We start from the raw sequence: 19,802 nt of genomic DNA on the forward strand, positions 1-19,802 counted from the left end.
GCAGGCCAGTTCCAAGCTATGTTCTCGGAGAACGGGTGAGAAGACGGTATAACACCGCTTCAGGGCCACAGGACCACAAAGCACAAGTCGGCCTTTTCTGGGGAAAGGAAGAGATAATGCCTGGATAACTGATTGAGAGTTAGAAGCCAAAAAAAAAAATTACAATTTTGGAGTTCCTCACACTTGCACTTAGTGCTGCTGAATGAAATCTCTGAAATCGGCTGCTCGAGGAGCTGGGTTATTGTCTATCTTTAACAGAGCTGCAAACCGAGATGGGTGCATTGACTTCCCCAGAATCATGTTGGCAAGTGGCAGAGCCAGCCCCCGAGCCCCAGCAGATCCGCTCTGTCTCTGAAGAATGATGGATGGAAATGGGAGCTAGACACCAAAGCACTCCACACAGGGGGTTAGGAAAAGCAAAGCAAGGTCGTAGGTCGGCACATACTGCAGACAAAAGGTCAAATGTTTGCCTTGGGGATTTGTGCTTAATTTGGCAAATGGTGACAGCCTTTGCATGTCAGACCATCTCTCCACAGAGAACTGAGATGTATTGGGTCTATCTAGAGCCCAAATATTGGAGGCCTTTTTTGTTGTTCCTCTGACAGAGTCTCCTGTAGACAAGACCAGCCTCAAGAAGCTCTATAACCAAGAATGGCCTCTAAGTTGTGGCCTTCCTGCCTCTATTCCCCAAGTAGTGAGGTTACAAGCATGTGCTATGGCCTCAGGCTTTAAAATCCAAAGTTTTTCTAAGAACATTTGTCACTTCAGTTGGCCTTCAGGTTGGCACTCAAGTTAATAGGCATTGTTGTTGACTCAAGCAGCAGGGAAAGGCGGACCTGCTGTGGACTCCCTTTGTAAACTTTGTAAACCCTCAAGGCAGGAAAGTGGCCAGGCCCCTGTCCCAGACCTCTCTAACTGTCACGATAGTGTTTCCAGCCTCTGTAATGGTCACAAAGGTCATCTACAGCCTCTCAATAAGACCCTTTCCAGATTATACTAATTTTAGGTGAAAATTCTAAACAAAACCCCACCAATCCCTGAGCTTTCCACAGAAACTCACCAATCCCCGTGCAGAAAAGCTCACAAAGCTTGTCACAATATAAACCGAGATGGCAGAGTGGAAGAGTGCACCCAAGGGTTGGCTATGAGGAGGGGAGTTCAGTGGGCATACTAACAATGGGCTACCACAGAAACACACCATCAAATATTAACTGAGGGTCAACACCCACATCGCTTTCCTACTGCAGAGCGTGCACCCCAGAGACCTTCCCCTAGATCCACCACATCTGAATTCAAAATTCAGCTGTTTCTCGTGCTACATGCTGATAATTAAACACCTCTGCACCTGTAGCTGTCTAGTTTTAGGAAGCCGGTATCTGCGGAAGGAAAGAACTCATGACTCTGACCCATGGCACCTGCTGTTCAGTGTAAGTCATAGAGCGCCTACTGTCACCAGCTACGGGACTGAAAGGAGGATGTCCCGCTGGTCCTTGGCACCTGCTATCACTTCTGCCACCTCCGCCTGCATTCTTTCTCTCCCAGGAGACTCCTCAATATCCTCATCTCTACATATCTTGGCAACAGAATCTGCCCGTTCTCAGAATGGCTCTTCAGATCCCTCAGTGTTTTAATAACCTCTTGTTGATTTTTCCAGTTCCCAAACTGAACACCGTGGACTGTGTCCAGTGAGGGTTTCAGAAAAGTGGTGACAGAGGCCTGGGGAGCAAGCTGGTTGGTAGGAAGGCAAGACTTAGAAATTCGTTCTTGGGGAAAAAATTTGTTCTGAGATGGAGACTTAATATGCTTACCCAAACTAGTCTTGAACTCATGCCTTTGAGTGATCTTCCCACTTCAGTTCTCCCCAAATAGCTAGGGCTAGAAGAATGCTCAGTACTGTACATAGATGCAACCTTTTATGAGTAACGAGACCCTCCAGATAGTGAGTATGGCTCACCAAAACAGCAAGCAGCGCAGTAGTCAAGGAATTGTTAATAAAAGTACATACTGAGGGCTGGAGAAATGGCTCAGAGGTTAAAAGCACTGTCTGTTCTTCCAAAGGTCCTGAGTTCAATTCTCAGCAACCACATGGTGTCTTACAACAATCCATAATGAGATCTAGCACTCTCTTCTGGCCTGCAGGCAGAATACTGTATGAATAGTGAATAAATACATATTTTCATTAAAAAAAAAAAGCACATACTTAGTTCAAGTAATTAAATGTCACTTTGGAATGGGTGTATACTGAGCTTTAGAAATGACCCCTAAATGTACAGTCCTGGTGTGTGCAGAGGGGAGTAAAAGTTATCCGGGTTGAGTGCTGGTGTCCATGGTTACCATTATCACATTTCGACCACCCATCAATTCCATGGAGAATTATTGAGCCTCAGTTCCAGAAATCAGATTGCATGGATCTAAGCTCTAGTTCTATTGTTTATCTTGGCCAGGTTACTTGATTTCCTCGGTTTTCTCATCCATGAAATGAAAACTATAATAGCACCTAATCCGGGCCAACAAGATGGCTCAGAACAAAATGGTGCTTGCTGCCAGGTTTGACTACCCCAGTTTGATCCCTGAAACTCATGTGGTGGAAATAGAGAATTTACTGCCTCGGGTTGTCATCTGACCTACACACACATACACACACACACACAGACACACACACACACACACACACCCCACAACAAATGTTCACTCCCAATAAATAAATAATAGCACTTATTGCATACAGTTGTTGCATTAATGATATCTTCAAAAATTATTAGTGCCTATCTTAGTTACCATTCTACTGCTCTGAAGAGACACCAAGACCACCACAGCTCTTATAAAAGGAAGCTTTTAGCTGGGGCCTCGCTTACAGTTTCGGAGGGTCAGTCCATGATCATCATGGCGGGAAGTAGACAGGCACAGAGCTAGAGCGGTAGCTGAGAGCTTTACCTCTTGATCCACAGGCGGTAGGCAGAGATGGGGGAAGAGATGGGGGTAGGGGAGAGAAAGAGAGAGAGCCTGGGCCTTGCATGGGCTTTTGAAATCTCAAACTCCATCTCTAGTGATACCCTGTCCTCCAACAAAGACACACGTTCTAATCCTTCCTGAACAGTTCCACTAACTGGGGACCAAGCACTCAAATGTATGAGCCTATGGGGCCATTTTTGTTCAAACCACCACAGTACCCAATAAGTTGTAAGCACTCTCAGTAAATATTACTACTGTTTTTCTTCTGTAAGTTATCATCATCCTCTGGGTTTTCAGCAATATTTCTTCTCATCGTTGTTCTTTTTAAAGATGATCTCAAGACAATGACATTTTAAGATTGTGAGAAGTTAAAGACGCTTTGCAAGCCAGCTTCTTAGTATCTTGACAAGAAAAGGTGTCAGCAGCAAATAGCAAACCATCAAAAACAAATACATTTTAAAAATGCTTAAAGTAACACTTATTCCCCCAAGCCTCAGAAGTTACATTTTAGAAATGCTTGCTTCCTGACAGAGAAGAACTGAGAAAGGTGCTTCGGGACATCATATGTGTTAAATGTTTTGAAGGAAGTGTGCATCTATTGTGCTGAGCAGATGGCCCCGTCAGAACAAGTAGGTACAAGGGCCTGAATTTGGCTCTCAAAACCATATTTAAAAAAAAAAAAGCCAGATTCACTGGAATAGTTTTAACCCCAGTGCTGGAGAAGAGACCTCAGATCTTCGGGGCTCACCAGCCAGCCAGCCCAGCTAATCAACAAGCCGAACTCAGTGTAAAGACCCTGTTTCAATGGCAAGGCAGACACTGCCTGCAGAATAGTATCTGAGATTGTCCTCTGACCTCCACAATCTTAGGCACATATGTGCATGCATGTGCACACACATACAAAAGTTTAAAAGTATATACCGCTCAACAAATTTGTTTTTAAAGATTTATTTATTTATTATGTATACAGTATTCTGCCTGCATGTGTGCCAGCAAGCCAGAAGAGGGCACCAGAACTCATTGTGGGTGGTTGCGAGGCACCATGTGGTTGCTGGGAATTGAACTCATGACCTTTGGAAGAACAGCCAGCGCTCTTAACCTCTGCGCCATCTCTCCATCCCTCTCAACAAATTTGTATAGGGAGGAAATGAGACTGTGAAAGTGACGTAGAATTCTACTTCCAGGGTGCTTTTCTGCTCTCGGTTGCTCTCCGACATCCTCTTTTGTTAAAGTCACATGAGAGTCAAAGAGGTTTCCAGTGAAACAGAACAGAGGAAACAGGATGCCAAGGCAGGGCGCTAACACGGGCCGTTTTCTCTGCTGCTCTGGACTTACAAGATTTTATTGGCATAGCAGAACAGGAGGATCTCTGGGTGATAGTAGCTCTGCAATTAGAAATTAGAAAAGGTTCCTGTGAGGGAGGCTGCCACGCAGGACCCTGGGAGAAGAGGCCGGAATGGGGGCAGCGGAGGCCTGAACCGAGCCAGCGATAACTATGTATCATCTCCCGAGTAGCTTCTTTGCATTTGCAGCGCAGGATGGATCCATTGCAATTGGAACGCTGGCCTGAGTTACAAACTTCCTGCTACACTGGGTCACTTCCAGGGGGAAGGGCCTGCAGCTGCGGGACTCCCGCTCTGGCTCACTCACCAGCTGCCAGGAAAGCCTGCGGTTCCTCTGGTCTTCTTCGCTTTGGAAACTTTGCTCCTTCCAGGCTTTCAGATATGGGACACAGGCTCGAATGGTTGTCTTGCAAGCCTAAGGAAAATAACATTGACATCCAATGGCCTAGACTATTGGAGAATTCTAGAATCCCAGGCAGGGCAGGTGATCCCAGCGAACTGCAGCCAATCTATGGGCAGGGCCACCGAGGCTGGGAAAGTAATCTTCAGGTCTTTTGTGAATGAATCTTAAGGAGTCCAGCTCGTGAAGTGGACATGACTCAGTGTGCGGGCTCTTGAAGAGGACACGGCTATTCCACGTGCACAGCCCCTCTCACAATTACACCCCATCCAAGACCTCTCTCCCTCCCCCCAACCCCCAGCCCCCGCTCCTCTCCAAAAGTGACTTTGGGGAGTTCTTTACACCCAGTGTTTTTGAAGCACTCACCCAGCCCCATGATCCTTTGGGGACCTAGCCTCACCTATCTATCTAGCGTTGGCAGGTCTAGTGGGGGCATCTAGTGGGGCAGAGGCAGGTCAAGTGGGGAAGATCGCACACTGAAGGCCCCTTTGCCCAAGCTTTATATTTTACAGTTATATTCTACCTGGCAGAAACTCCGGGGCCTGACTTCTCCACTTTGCGGTGCTGCCACCACCCCCTCTAAGGACAGCAGAGACCTCACAAAGTGAGTGAAGAGTAGCAGTCTCATCTTGGCAACCTGAGGGCTTTTGTCCTGTAAATGGGTCAGGAGGGAATCTTGTGTCTGGTTAACCTGGTGGGTGAAAAACTTCTTCCACTTCCGCCCAGCAAACGCAGCCAATTGCCCAAAGAGAACAAAGGCCGAGTACCGCACACTGTCATTCTCCTGTGGGTTCCGTCAACAAAAACAAAAACAAACAAAAAAACACAGCCAGGTTTCCATCATCCACAAGTCACAACTGTCATTCTGAGGTGCATGTTAAAGAGTGAACATCATCCCACGGCCCTGTGTCTCTTTACTCATAAATGGACAGCCACCACTGGCATTAGACACCTTGGCTTTTCTTCCCCTCTGTCTAGGTGCTGCATCCATGTCATCGTCTAAAGATTTCCTGCTTTCATTTCTCAATTCTCTCTCTCCTTTCCTTTCTCTTTCGCTTTCCCCCTCTTTCTTTTTTTTTTATTTTTTATTTTTTATTAATTTATTCAGATAACATCTCAATTGTTATCCCATCACCTGTATCCTCCCATTCCTCCCTCCCTCCCTCCTGGTTTTACCCTATTCCCCTCCCCTAGGTATGTGACCGAGGGGGACCTCCTCACCCTCTATATGGTCATAGGCTATCAAGTCTCATCTTGGTAGCCTGCTTATTCTTTCTTTGAGTGCCACCTGGCCTCCCCACCAAGGGGAAGTGGTCAAATATGGGACACCAGAGCTCATGTCAGAGTCAGTCCCCGCTCTCCACACAACTGTGGAGAATGTGCTGTCCATTGGCTAGATCAGAGTAGGGGTTTGATGTTTACTACTTGTATTGTCCTTGGTTAGTCTTTCCCCCCTCTTTCTCTCTCTCCTTCTTTCCCTCTTGCCCTCTTCCTCCCTCCCATCAGTTTAGCCATTTCTCCTCTCCCTACTGTCTGAATTTCTCCTACCTATCAAGGAGATAAAGATTCTGTTTTTCCCCCTACCAAAACCCCACACAGCTCTCTCTGCTTCTACTCTCACCCGTTAGCTCTTCCTTGGGAACCCTCTTCTCTTCCACATAAACTGTTTGTGCCACATATCTGCCCTTTCAGGAAAGGAAGGTCATACCAAGAGATAGGCAGCTAATGAAGGCACCCAGTCTCCTGACCTTAGTACACAGATTTTTTTTTATAACAGCACTTTATGGTCTTGTCCAGGCTCCAGGGAAACCAGAAAGAACAGGACTGGTGGTGGGCCTCTCCAAAGGAAAAGAAGCATCTAGAACTGGGTCACAAAGACTCATCCAGAATGAGATAGCACCAACTATGTTGTGAAATATTCAAAATATATAAAGTGTAAGTGACTCAGATAAACTGCCTGGAGGTGGTACTCTGTGCATTGCTCTGTCAAGCGTGTGTGCATGCTTACATCCATGGAACTAAAAGTTAGTGAGGACTTGCTTCAACCCAGGGGAATACATAATCCGGGTCCCTCAAGATTATGAGCATCATGTAGTGGGGGCACAGATCCCGACAAACATGGCATCAAGCTGGCTATGTGTAAAGTGTAACTCTCACATAATTCTGCCCTCAGGCAGTGTGTGTGTGGAGGGATTTCCGTTTCTACATTGCCAAGGATTGCACTCAAAATAAATAAATAAGGCAAACTGGGTTTAAAAACTAGTAGCATGTCTATAATCCCAGTACTAAGGAAGGCAGAGGCAGGCAGATCTCTGTGCCAGCCTGATCTACAAAGCAAGCCAAGGACAGCCAAAGCTAAATAGAGAAATTCTGTCTTGAAATACCTCCTTCCCCCAAAAAAGTAGTGGAATAAAAATTAACTGAAGTTTATTCAGGTGGCACCAGAGGGACATAAGGATATGTCCTCAAGATTTGGGCTGACATCCTAGGGTGATGATGTCATTTTCCTACACTGTCCCCAGACAAGATAGGTTTGCATTCAACAGCAAACATCTAGGCAGGGGTGGTGTAGCCTGCCTGTGTTCTCAGCACTTGGGACCTGAGGCTGCCAGAGGATTACCATGAGTTCAAGGTCAGCCTGGCCTACATATCAGTTTCCAGGCCAGCATGGGCCACCTCCAGTGAAATATTAACATTTGTCCCTGTGGAGGAAGGCGGGACACTGACAAGTGTGCCAATAGCTCTGATGTAAGTTCTGAGCTCTGTAAACTCAATGTCTCTTCTTCTCTTGTGGAGGTTCAGGTGACTCCAGGGGGAATTGGGGTGGGGGGAGAGACAGGTGAAAGGGACTCTGGGCCTGAGATATGTCTGACAGAGAGAGAGACAGAGAATAACAGTGGCAGGCTGATTGTCAGCTTGCAAGTCAGTAATGGAGGACTAGTTAATTTAAAACTAAATATTGCACTTCTCAGTTAGCCCATTTTGTCTGTGGCTGACAGACCAGGGTCCAAAGTCAGACTGATGCTTTGAGCACGCAAACTGGCTCCACAAACTGTGGGCAGGCCCTAATCTTTCTGTGCCTCAATTTTCTCTTTTTATACTGAAGATCATTGCAGAACCTACCGAAAAGGGTTGTTGTAAGGACTGCGTGCGTCTCCATGGCAACTGCCTGGCATTGTGAATGGCAGGCAGGAAGGACTCACTAAATGCTAACTTGTTATGTAGAAGAGAATCCTGAGTACAGGTCAGCCACATAATCTTCAGCAGCATCACCAGCAGCATCACTAGTGTATGTGTTCACTTCTCTACTGAAAGGAAAACTCCTCCTTGGGGAAGGGCGGGATACTAGATCCCTCTTATGTTCCCAGTCGCCCCATTCATAACTTCTCATAACCCCTCTCAATAAAATGTATTCACAAGTTAGTGCATAATAGACACCTTGTTTCCAAGAAACACGACACCCAGGATTCTCGTTTCTTTCTGCTTCTGATTTTTTTTTCTTTTTCTTTTTTCTTTTTTTCTTTTTTTTTTTTTTTTTTCTTTTTTTTGGTTTTTCAAGACAGGTTCTCTCTGTGTTAGCCTTGGCTGTCCTGGACTCACTTTGTAGACCAGGCTGGCCTCGAACTCACAGCGATCCGCCTGCCTCTGCTTCCCGAGTGCTGGGATTAAAGGCGTGCGCCACCATGCCTGGCCCTGCTTCTGATTTTTGAGACTGGGTCTCTTTATATGGTCCTGGATGCCCTAGAGCTCACCATGTAGACCAGGAAAACCTCAAAATCACAGAGAGCCGGTCTGCCTCTGCTCTGCCGGGGCTGAAGGCATGCGCCACTGCCGCCGCCGCCACCACCACCACAAGGCTCGAGGTTCCCATTTTTAATAATGCAGGACAACGCCTCAGCCCAAGACGCTCCGCTTACTTTTCTCACTTACATCATCCAATAGAGTCCTGGTCTGAAGGGTGATGTCTATGAAGAAGGAGCCCAGCCCTTGGCCCTGGAGCTTGCTCAGCATGATGGTCAGAGTCTTCAAACTCTCATGGATGACGTCAGAACTCACAGGATCATACAGACCGTGCACAAGGAGGCCGAGCATAACTTTCTTATACTTCCTCACCTGCCATCAAGGTTGGAAAAACATTAGAGTCACACACACACACAGGCACATGCAAACAAATGTACATACATGCATGCACACACATACACACACACACACACACACACACACACACACACACACACTATTCAAAGTTGAAAAGCAACTCCACCCCTAATCTTCCAGTAACCCAAGTTGGGTCTGCAAGGCCTGGCTTTTATAGCTTTCAAATGTTTGTGTCATTGTACTTTGCTCACACTCATCCCCCACTCCTCATGCTGCTCCCCTTCCTCCTAACAGCTAGTTCCCCTATGCCCATGCCTCTCATATGTCTAATATATAATAAAATGTATAGTGCACATGCTATGCACACAGACTTTCTTCTGAATGTGCCACCAACTCAGCCAGACACAAATGCCCCTAGCAATCCAGCCTTGGATTCCAGCTTGGTCTTAGAACAACAGAAAGGACAAATAGGAAGTAGGCCTCTGGGTGACAGAGCTGGGGAGGTCCTTCAAGAGCAGAGGGTGGACAAGAGCAAGAGTGTCCCAGGGACCTTCAGAACGCTAGGTGCCTTTATAATGGAGAGGACATAAAATGGGATCAGTGTGGACAGGGGCTAACGAAGGGACAGACACACACACACACACACACACACACACACACACACACACACACACACACAAGAATTATGAGAAAATCCTTTAAACTGTCTAGCTCTGTTTCCCAAGGCTGACAGAGCTGAGGCATGCCAGCCCCGCAACGACCTTGAGTCAGTCACACCCTTATATAATCTGATCTAAGTAAAAAGAACCAGGGGTTTGCTTCTAACCTGATGCGACAAAAGTAACCAAATGTCTCTCCTGGTTGCTAAGCTACATTACATAAGACTAGGTAGACCAGACAAGAGTGAGAGACACTTTGAAGAAATGGGTTATCATGTTTTCAGAGTGTGGATCCTAAGTACAGAGGAGAGGGGTGACCCCCCCACCCCCGCTCACACACCACACCACACCACACCCCACCCCACCCCACCCACCCCACCCACCCCACCCACCCCAGCAGACGGACAGCAAGGAAAGAGAAATCTCATTCCTACAATTGGAAGAGCCAGCTCAGCAAAAAGCCACTCTTGGAAAACAACCCTGAACATCTGGAAGGCACAGTCTGGCCAACAGCAGTTTGCAGTCTTGGGAGATGCTGAACACAGGCTCCTGAACACAGATGCTGCTGTTTGCTGCTAGGTCTCTGTGGCTTGTTACAGAGTTAGCAGTGCATGGAGTACCTGCCCCAGCTGTGGGCACTCCACACCCTAAGGAAGGCTATCCGAATTCCACCTCCCCCTACCTTCTCAGGGGCTTCCCAAGCCACGGTGCCCAGGCCTCTCATTGCCAGTTGGCGCTTTTTGGCATTCGGATCCCGGGCTCTTTCTGCCAAGATGAAAAGCACATTCTTCAAAGGCTCCCGCTTCTGTAACCTCAGTTTCCAGGAGACCTGGATGGTCAAAAGTGTGTTAATTCAGAGGCCGGGGAAATGGCTCAGGTGGTCACGAGCTTGCTCGCCAAGCATGGAGAGCTGAGCTCAGATCCTCAGCGCCCACACAAAGTGCTCAGTACAGCACTGGGAAGACAGCAAAAGAAAGAAAGAATTGTAATGATCACTGGCCAGACAGTGGAGCGCAACTGAGGAAGACACTCAACGTTGATGCCTGTCATGCTGTCATGCATTTACACACACACACACACACACACACACACACACACACACACACACATGAGTGAGAGAGACAGAGACAGAGAGGCAGAGAGACAGAGACTAAGAATTGAAGCAGGGTTTTGCATTAAACTAAATCCTTACCTTAACGCTAAGCTATTCCCCAGCCTTGAAGACACTGATGGAGAAAACTATGTAAGCCTGGTGTTGAGGTGGGTTGGGGAGTTCTAGAGAGAGACACACAGCAGTGAACTGTGTGACAGAGGCTAAGAGGACACAGGTCCCTCTTACAGTGTAAAACATCCTGAAATTCCTCCCACCTGAAGAGTTCCCTTGAGCCTCTTCCTCTTCCAATGTCTCCTTACTCTTCTACTGCACTCTTGGCTAAATAAAATAGGGGCACGCTTGTACCCGGTCTTCTCTTAGATACTTTTGCTGTCAAATTTATGTTCCTTCATCTCCATCCAGCAATATGACAAATTCTGAAGGACTTTTCTCAGCAGCAATCACCTTCCTCGACCCCTCACTAGCATGTGACTCGATTGGCAGCATCTCAACAAATATCAATTACACATCTACAAGCATTTTGTGACAATTGAAGGTTTGGGTTGTGTAATAAAGTTTAATTGTTAAGAAACAGAACCAACAAAGGTCGTCCCAACTTTTGAATCCATGCATATGAGCAATTTAGAAGAAGGAGAAAAAGCAAAAAATAAATAAACAAATAAAAATAGAGGTAACACAGTGGGGGAAACACTGCACTCTTATGCAAAATCCTCCACTTCAAAAACTAAACTCAAAGTAATTGCAAGATAAGAGACAGATCAAGATTATGGGCCACCTCTCCATTGAGCAGATGAGCTCCAATGCCAAGAAGGCTCTGGTCAAGGCAACCGGCATTAGAGTCAGACCCCATAGGAGGAGAGACCCTGACAAGGGGGCCCGAACATGATGGCTCAGTGTGTAAAGCATTTGCAATGCAAGCATGAAGACCTGAGTTTGAAGCCCATGTAAAGACAGGCACAACGGCACTTGTCTGTAATCTCAGTTTCCTTATGGTAAGATGCGGGTGAGGGGAGAAACTCCTGAGAAAACAGAGAAGAGAACCCCTGGCTCTAAGGAGGCAGAAGGTGAGGACAGACATCAAAAGTTATCTTCTACCTCACATGTGCATCATGACGCAAGAGGACCTGCATTCACACTGAAATAAACAACACACACACACAAACACAGAGAGAGACAGACAGACAGACAGACAGACAGACAGACTGACAGAGACAGAGAGAGAGAGAGAGAGAGAGAGAGAGAGAGAGAGAGAGAGAGAGAGAGAACAGCTAGCCCCCATCCTTAGGAAGCAGGTACGGATACAAGGTCCAGACCCAGCTGTTTGCTTAGCACTGTGGATGAGGTGCTGTAACTTTCCAGCATCATTGCTATTTCCTTGTCACATGACACGTTCGAAGAGCAGCAAGACAGACAGGAGAGGAGCAGCTGCTTGAGGCTCCGGGGGGTGGGGGTGGGGGTGGGGTGGTCAGTCCTCAGGTCCCCATCCCTCCACCCTCTAGGCTCCCTGTGTCACAACCATTCCAGAAATAAAATTCAGGTTCTTGACCTCCCCACCCACAGAATCCTCAAGCATTAAGGCAAGTATTTATCAGAGGGAGGTTTTTTGTTTGTTTGTTTTTGTTTTCAGTTTTTGAGTTAGTAGCAAAGCAAATCTCATCTTCTCATAAGCATCCTCGGTCCTGTTGAAAGAACTGTCATCACATAGCTTCCAGCAGGAACCCAGTTCCAGCTGCAGGGTAAGCAGCCTCAAGTCTTACATTGGGACGGCTAGGAAGGGGCACTGGGTCTGACCTTGGAAAAGAAAGCTATCACCCGTGTCCTTTTCTTCCTGGGCTTGGAAGTGGAGGCCGGAAGGGGCTGGCTCTGGATTCTCTGCGTTTGTTCCATGAAACTACAAAGAAAGAAAAGCAACAGGGGGGAAAAAATATCACCACATGAGCCACAGCCGGTCATCTGAAGTGTCCATGACAACCAGCACCGCTCCTCTCTGTGGAATGCACCCTGTTGTGAAAGAACACAAAGAACAGTGGGAGCCCTCCACCTTGGTGAGGAGCTGGAGGCTCAAAACAAGGTCGGAAGGGAAACAAACGAGCAGCAGTTTGATGCTCCTGGGGGTCAGTCCTCAGGTCCCCCATCCCTCCACCCTCTAGGCTGCCTGTATCACAACCATTCAAGAAATAAAATTCAGGTTCTTGGCCCCCCACCCACAGAATCCTCAAGAGTTAAAAGTAAGAAGTGGTTTGAAAGTTTGTGTTTTTTAAAGATCTCCAAAAATATCAATGGCACTTTTGGGGGTGGGGGGGTGGGAGTGGGGAGGGAGTCAGGGTCTCATGTTGCCCATGGTGACCTTAAACCAGTTTTGGAGAGGAGAATAACGAACTTCCTATCTCCTTGTCTCTGCCTCCTGAGCGCTGGCATTACAGGTGTGGGCTAGCACCATGCCTAGTTGAACTGGTGGTGAGGCTGGAACCCAGGGTTTCACGCCTTCCCGGTATTATGGTCGGTTTTAGTGTTGACTTGAAATACCAGAAGAACTAAAATTGGATTTCGGGGTTACTGGGGCAAAGGTTAAGCAATAGGCCTACAGGAGATAATCTGGCCAGCTGCAAAGAAGAGCCCCACTAGAGATAACGTTGCCTAGTGACTGACCCGAAGGGTCCCACCAGAGATAGAGTTGCTAAGAGACCAAGTTTTATGGCCACATTCCTTCCTGCCCACCTGAGATAGGGTAAATAAGAAACTAGACACTTCCCCGGGCAAGGTAGTGAACAAAGAGAACAAAGAAAGCTAAGCCATGGGCAATCTTGGAACCTTTTTCCGTGGCCTGTCACCTTTGGATGTTAGGCCTCCTTATGTTACTCAACCAATAGGTGCTTGCCAGGCTGGAACTCCCCTGCTTTGGGGTTCTGGGAGGGATAGGAGCCTATAATTTTGCCCTCAGCTGAGAGATTGAGGCTCTTTCTGGATACCAGTGTGTTGGAGACCAGCAGAGCCCGGCTTGAGTCGAAAAAGTGAAGGTCCTCATGTGTATTGCATTGGTATCGAATCTTGGTGGTCTTTTTTGGGGGTCTCGCGATCTGGGTACAGCAGACTTGAGGTAAGTTAAGATGATCTGAGTAAGGAGCCTCCCCTGAGAAGTGTCCTGATTGCCCGTATTGACCTGGAAGGCCCACCCTGGTTGTAGGTGGCACCCTCTGGTAGCAATCCAGATCAAAAGGAATGTCAGAAGGAAGATCACCTTGCCTTTGGCTCCTCGGCCTTTCTGCTTCAGAATGAGTTGATTTGTGCCGTTGCTGCTGCCGCTCAGAAGGGTTCTCGCACTGACAGCACAGCCAGATTTCCAAGCTTCCCTCATGGCCTAGGAGCCACCCTGCCTTGCGGAGTGAGTGATTGCCTTTCGTTGCATGCCCACCCACCCCCACCCCCTCCACCACCCCCACCACCATGAGAGAAAGCTATTTATGGTTGAAGCATCCAGCCTCAAGGACCAAGTAATTACCAGGTTCTCAGCTAACTGTATAAGAGGACTTCACTTAGTTTCCTGCAACTCGGGCTCTGTGGCTGCAGGAGGGCAGATTCTCTTCCAGGGCACACTTAGAAGCACAGTGCTCCCTTAGTGGCAACTGACTTTGGAACATTCTGCAGCATTAGTAGGGGAAGAGGTCCACAGATGTGTGCAGTTGGTGCTCAGCCCTGCATGAACACCTGCAAAGGTTTTAAAACCTGGCTGCCTGCCCCAGGACTAGGTTGCCATCATCTTTGGAGGTGGCCTTGGCATGAACCTTTTTTTTTTTTTAATTAGCCACACAACCAAACAGCCAATCCCTTAAGTCACACAGTCAATAGCAAATCGCTGAGCTAGGGTGACCAGTGGCCAGGCACGTGCCTTGGTTTGCCTGGGGTTGAGGAGTTTCCTGAAGCCAAGGGGCCCAGAGAAAACTAGAACACATCCCTACCCAGCAGACTGTAGCCCTCTTAGACAGCCACTCAGGACCAGCTGATTTGATTGGGCATAGAGGTAGGTGAGGATTCGTCTTCACTGCTGTCTTTGTTGTCAAGCATGCTTTCTTGGTTAGAAGGCACTAGGAAGTCAGGAAAATGTGTCTTCTAGCTACAGGTAGGTGTCCAGTAGCGACAAAGAGAGAAGCCATTTCCTCCTGGGATATATTCTCAAATGGGTTTTCCAATCTCAGGTGGTCGGCCCTGGACACATATACATGAACAATGCTAAATGGACTGAGTAGGGGTGTGTGTGTGTGTGTGTGTGTGTGTGTGTGTGTGTGTGTGAATATATATGAATATATATGTAACAATAATTAAAGAAGACAGCATGAGTTTGGGAGAGAGAGTGGGGAACACAGGAGGGGTGAAGGGACAAAGGGTAGGCGTGATATAGATGCAGTGCTCATACATGAAGGTCTCAAAAAAAAATACCATTTAAATGAACAAGAACATCTCTTTCCTCCCTAGCCTCTGGGCCCCATTTCTCCTTTATCAACAGACCTCCCTACGATAAGGACTAAAATCAAACACCAGAAAAATGGAGATGAGACAATGGCTTAATCAGTAAAGTGTTTGCTGCACAAGATGAGGACCCGAGCTTGGCTCCGACACCCTTGGAAAAGGCAGGCGTACCAGAACACCCCTGTAACCCCAGGGTTGGGGAGGCAGAGAAGAGGATCCCTGGGCTGGCAAGATTCAGGGTCAGTTAAAACCTTTATCTCAAAAAATAAAGTGGAGAGGAATTAAGGAAGACCTTTATGTCAACTTCTAACTGTCTGACTGCCACACGCACGTGTACACACACACACACACACACACACACACACACACACACACACACACACACACACTTCAGTCTCCCTTTGAACCGGCCACCTAACTGAGAATCCTTTTGTTGAACTGAAATTCCCAGGAGGTACTGAGCTGCAGCTGGCCTAGGGGCCACACTTTAGAACCACCATCATAAAAGAGAAAGGTCCCAGCATTGGCCCTCTGTCCCCTCCAGAATAAAGGATTTATAAACTCATCCTGAGGCAAAAGCAGGCAAGAGACACAACAAAAGAAAATGTGCGGTTGCTACTGGGGTTTTCTTCAGGCCCTCCTACGTTTGAATAGAACCTGCTACTCCTTGGGTGGGATTCTCTGGATCAGAGTTGACAGGTACCAGCCACTTTAGTCTGATAGCCTGGGTCTCTGCTCGCCTGCTCACCAAGGAGGCAGTGAGCCGAATTGTAAAGCAGCTAGCGTCTGTGTTCCCTGGCAAAATAGATCTTGCCTGGAGCCACTCTCCCTCCTTTGGGCAGAAAAACAAGCCGTTCCTTGTTTCTTATGCTCAGCTTCTTTTGCAAGATTAACAGAGCTGCAAAGGGTGCTAGCCAGAGGAGGCAGCTTCCCCCAGCCTCAGACACCAAGCAGCAAGCAGGACTAGAATTCAAAGTCTTGGGATGTTTGCAAGCTGCGTGAAATGAAGGAAAGTTGAGCAGCTTCTTCTGGAAGATACAGTTCCCTCCCTGACTTGCCACTTGCTCTAGCCAACCCTCTCCAGGTTGTCTGCTACCCCTCACAAGACCAAGGCCGCCAACTCCTGTCAGCTGACAGGCTTTCCTGCCAGAGCTCCCCCGGACCTTGAACGAAAACTTGAAAGTGTCCCCCCCCCCCCCACTGTTCGGACAGCCTTCTATTTCAGCCATCCTAGGACTTGTCGCCTCCCGGTCCACTTCAGAACAGCTGGGCTCCCTGAGTGTCAGGGAGCAAGGGCCTCTGTGTCACATTTTTTTTGTACAAGACTCTTGGTATTGCTAAACACACACTGGTCTGTAGGAATCTCTGACTTCGCAATTAATCCCAAGATGGCCACACTCCATGTAGCTGAGGCCATACCTTGGGAAAGACCCCAGAAGCCACAGAAGGGCCATGTTTGAGAGAGGGGAAAAAAGTCAGTATTTGTAAAAAAAATGAAGAATTGCAGCGCGTGTGTGTGGAGCACACAGAAGTTCACAGGGGCTGTGGCTCGACCGTGGTTTAGCCCTTCCAGACTCACACTGCAGTGTAAAGCTGCCTATGAATCTCTAGAGCACCTTTAAGAGATGCTCAGCCTCTGCCCCCGCTGGTAGGTGAAAGGACCAATGGGTTAATGCTATCACAAAACAAACAAAACAAAACTGGAGTCAGTTGTAGAACCCAGCTTAGTTGGGCTGATCTCTCACCAGGGGGTTTTCTACAGCACTGTTAGGCCTCTGTCAACAAGAGGACCACCCACTGATGGTGGTCCTATAACTTCAGACCTGAACTGAGAGCCCAAGTCCCTCTATTACTTACCCAGTCTCTGGTGCATTGTTATTAGCGACAAAAACAAACTAAGATAAACTGTCAAGATAAAACTAAGAGCAGTGATAAAGCACGACCTTAGCACGCCTGGATTCTAGGATGCTTTTTTTTTTCTTCTTCCCAGTACTAGAGACCAAATGCAGGGTTTGCACACGCCCTCTACCACTGGCCTACAGCCCCAAGCCTCGGGTTCTTAAATGCAAGTCTCATGACATAGTTTAGGCTGGCCCTCAACTTGCTTTGTAGCACAAGCCAGCTTCAAACTTGATATTCCCCTGCCTTAGTCTCCTTGGTGCTACCGTGTCCAGCTAGAATGCCATTATTAAACTTTCCTTTTTTAAAAAAATGCAAAATAATGTCTGTAATCCTAGCACTCAGGAGGCAGGGGGCAGGAGGACAGCCTGGGCTACACAGTGAGCTCCAGGACTCCAAGGTGGACTCCGTGGAGAGATTCTGTCTCAAAGCAAAATGAAATAAAAACAAATGAAAAGAATGAGTGAGAGCAGGGCCTGGCAGTGCACAGTTGCACTCAAAGCTTTCAGGTAGCAAAAGCAGAAAGGCCACGAGTTCCAGAAAGGTCTAGACCTTAAAACAATACTTTGTCTCAAAAACAAAAACAAACAAACAAACAAAAATTAAAGGAAGAAAGGAAGCCAGCAAACTCAGGGTTAAATAGGTTGCACAGCCCTCTCTGGTACCAGCAGCCTCCTACAGGGCCTGCACATGCCCTCCATACGCAGCTCCCTTTCAGTAGCTGCGGCCATTACACCCCATCTGATCAAAACCAAAGCATCTTCTCCACCTGTGGCAACACAGGCTTCCTGGGAGGAACAAGGTAAAAGTGTTGGATACAGAGCACCGGCTCCTGGTCCCTTGGCTTTTTCTACCCGCAAGACCATCAGCACTCCATGGTTCTACCCGGTGGGAGCACGCTTCCCACGAGGCAGTTCCCAGCTGCACCTGCTACTGCAACCTGCAACCGGGAAGTTAATTAGTTTACTTAATTCTCTATTGCCGGGCAAGGGATCAAACATCTGGAAGCTCCTGAGTGTATGGAACAAGGACAGCAAGGCTAGATATTCTAGAATGACTTCACAACGGGGAGCGGCTTGAATATTGCTGCACAGTTAAGTACGCAGACAGAGTCTGAGGGAAGCCGTGATTATCTGGCGTGACTTCTTGAATTGAAATGAAGCCGCAGGTAACTTTGAATGGGCCTTGACTTCTTGCTAGAGTAAAACAAACCAAAAACCAAAATATGGTGTCGCGGCACACGCATGGTTTGCCTAAGAAAACAACTCTCAAAGCCAACTAGTGGATTAGCAATCAAAGAAAAGGCCGTGTCCTAAGTCGGAAGGAACCTTGTACCTCAGGGGCAGTATGGGAGGTGTTACTTCACGAATCTCTGCTTTAACTAAGGTCTTTATTAACTAAGTCCACCCCAGCAGCTCAACTACAAGCATTCTCATCATATTTCATTTAATTCTCACAGTTTCTTGACAGGCAGGTTTCATTATCTTCCTTTTAAAGAAAAACAAAACAAAACAAAAACCACCCAAAGACAAACAGCAATGGAACTCAAAATTCTGAACTCCCCACTCCTTTTAGTCTTAAAAATACTTACATACATACATACGTACGTACATATGTACATACATACATACAATTTTAACTTCTGAACTGCCCTTAAACTTGCAACCCTTCTGCCTCAGTCTCCCTCAGGAACTGGGGGTTATAGTTGTATACCACCGGAGCAGGCTCACAGTGGTACTTTTCATCCGGCCCTGAAAACTCTTAGACAACTAACTCTCTGTGAGCTGACCAAGTGTGTGGACACTTTAAAATTAGTCTGAGGCACCCATCCATAGTTTCCCTCAAGTCTTCCTATACTAAAACTCTCTGCTAAAATACAAGGATCTGTAACCCATCTATTGGCTGATTGATACAGTTTACTAATAGAAGAAAAAATGGCTTCCGGGTCAGTTGTTACCCTCTCCCATTTTCTAAAGGAAACACCACCAGAAGCAATATTCTTGGGATTCAGTTCCCTCCAACGCCAGTGGCTATAGCACATTCCAGGAAAGATGTGGGAACCAGGGCACCTGCACTTCTGCTCAGTCAGCAGTCAGTCAGCTTACCTGGCTCCTAGGGTAGCCGTCAGGTGAGGAGCTGGAGACTGGTCCGGGGGTTCCTTGGGAGACACGCTGTTCCAGCTCCTCGGGACTGGCCGCCAAATGTGATGACTCAACGAGATTTTCCCAGCCCTAGTTTCCTTACAAACAAAAAAAGAAAACAGAAGGTCCTCTGTGAACTTGGAGCCGGCAAACTAGAAAAGTGAGACCAACAGGAGTAAAAGGTCGGTGAGGCTGGGGAGGGGACTGCCCTCCAATGACACCTCCAAGGTTGTCGGTCACCTGGCTACCCAAGATGTTGCGCCCTTTGCGCCCCCACACAACCGAAGTGTCTCCTGCCTGCTGCTTGCTCTGCCTGCCCCTTACTAAGTCCTGTCCAGTCTCACCCACAATTTCTCCCGAAAGAATGACAATTCTGAGGACTTTCACCCTCGCTGAGACACGCGCTGCCCGGCGTAATATCCCTGTAAAACCAGTAGATGGCGCCATGCTTCCAGTCAAGACTTCCAGGGCTCAGGCCGTCTTTTCCGGACATAATCGTGTAAGAGCAGCATTTAATCTAAAAACTGGACGCTGTCCCTGCGCCAAACAGCCTCACTGTGAATGACTGTCGCACTAACAAGTGTTTTAGTTTTAACTGCTAACTCCGCTTCCTGCTCAACAAACGCCATATGTCCCGAAAGGAGACATTCAAGCACTCAACAACTTAAACCATGTTTTAGTTGAAAACAAAAACAAAAACTGAATAACGAGGCTTCTTCTGCAGCCTTCTGG

The 19,802-nt window shown here is 47.5% G+C and overlaps 1 protein-coding gene across 1 annotated transcript; it reads right to left on the reverse strand.

Moving 5' to 3' along the window:
• Nucleotides 1–3,884: 3,884 nt before the first annotated feature.
• Nucleotides 3,885–19,517, reverse strand: MRO (maestro; the record flags this gene model as incomplete). The annotated part of the gene is given in 8 exon segments (XM_084780280.1): nt 3,885–4,337; nt 4,603–4,710; nt 5,324–5,479; nt 8,626–8,808; nt 10,135–10,281; nt 12,358–12,457; nt 19,035–19,220; nt 19,222–19,517. Coding segments are annotated over 8 exon segments (1,230 nt in total). The 3' UTR covers nt 3,885–4,283.
• Between the last annotated feature and the right edge of the window lie 285 nt (nt 19,518–19,802).

Source organism: Acomys minous (assembly GCF_964271855.1).
Source record: "Acomys minous genome assembly, chromosome: 4".
Lineage (NCBI taxonomy): Eukaryota > Metazoa > Chordata > Mammalia > Rodentia > Muridae > Acomys > Acomys minous.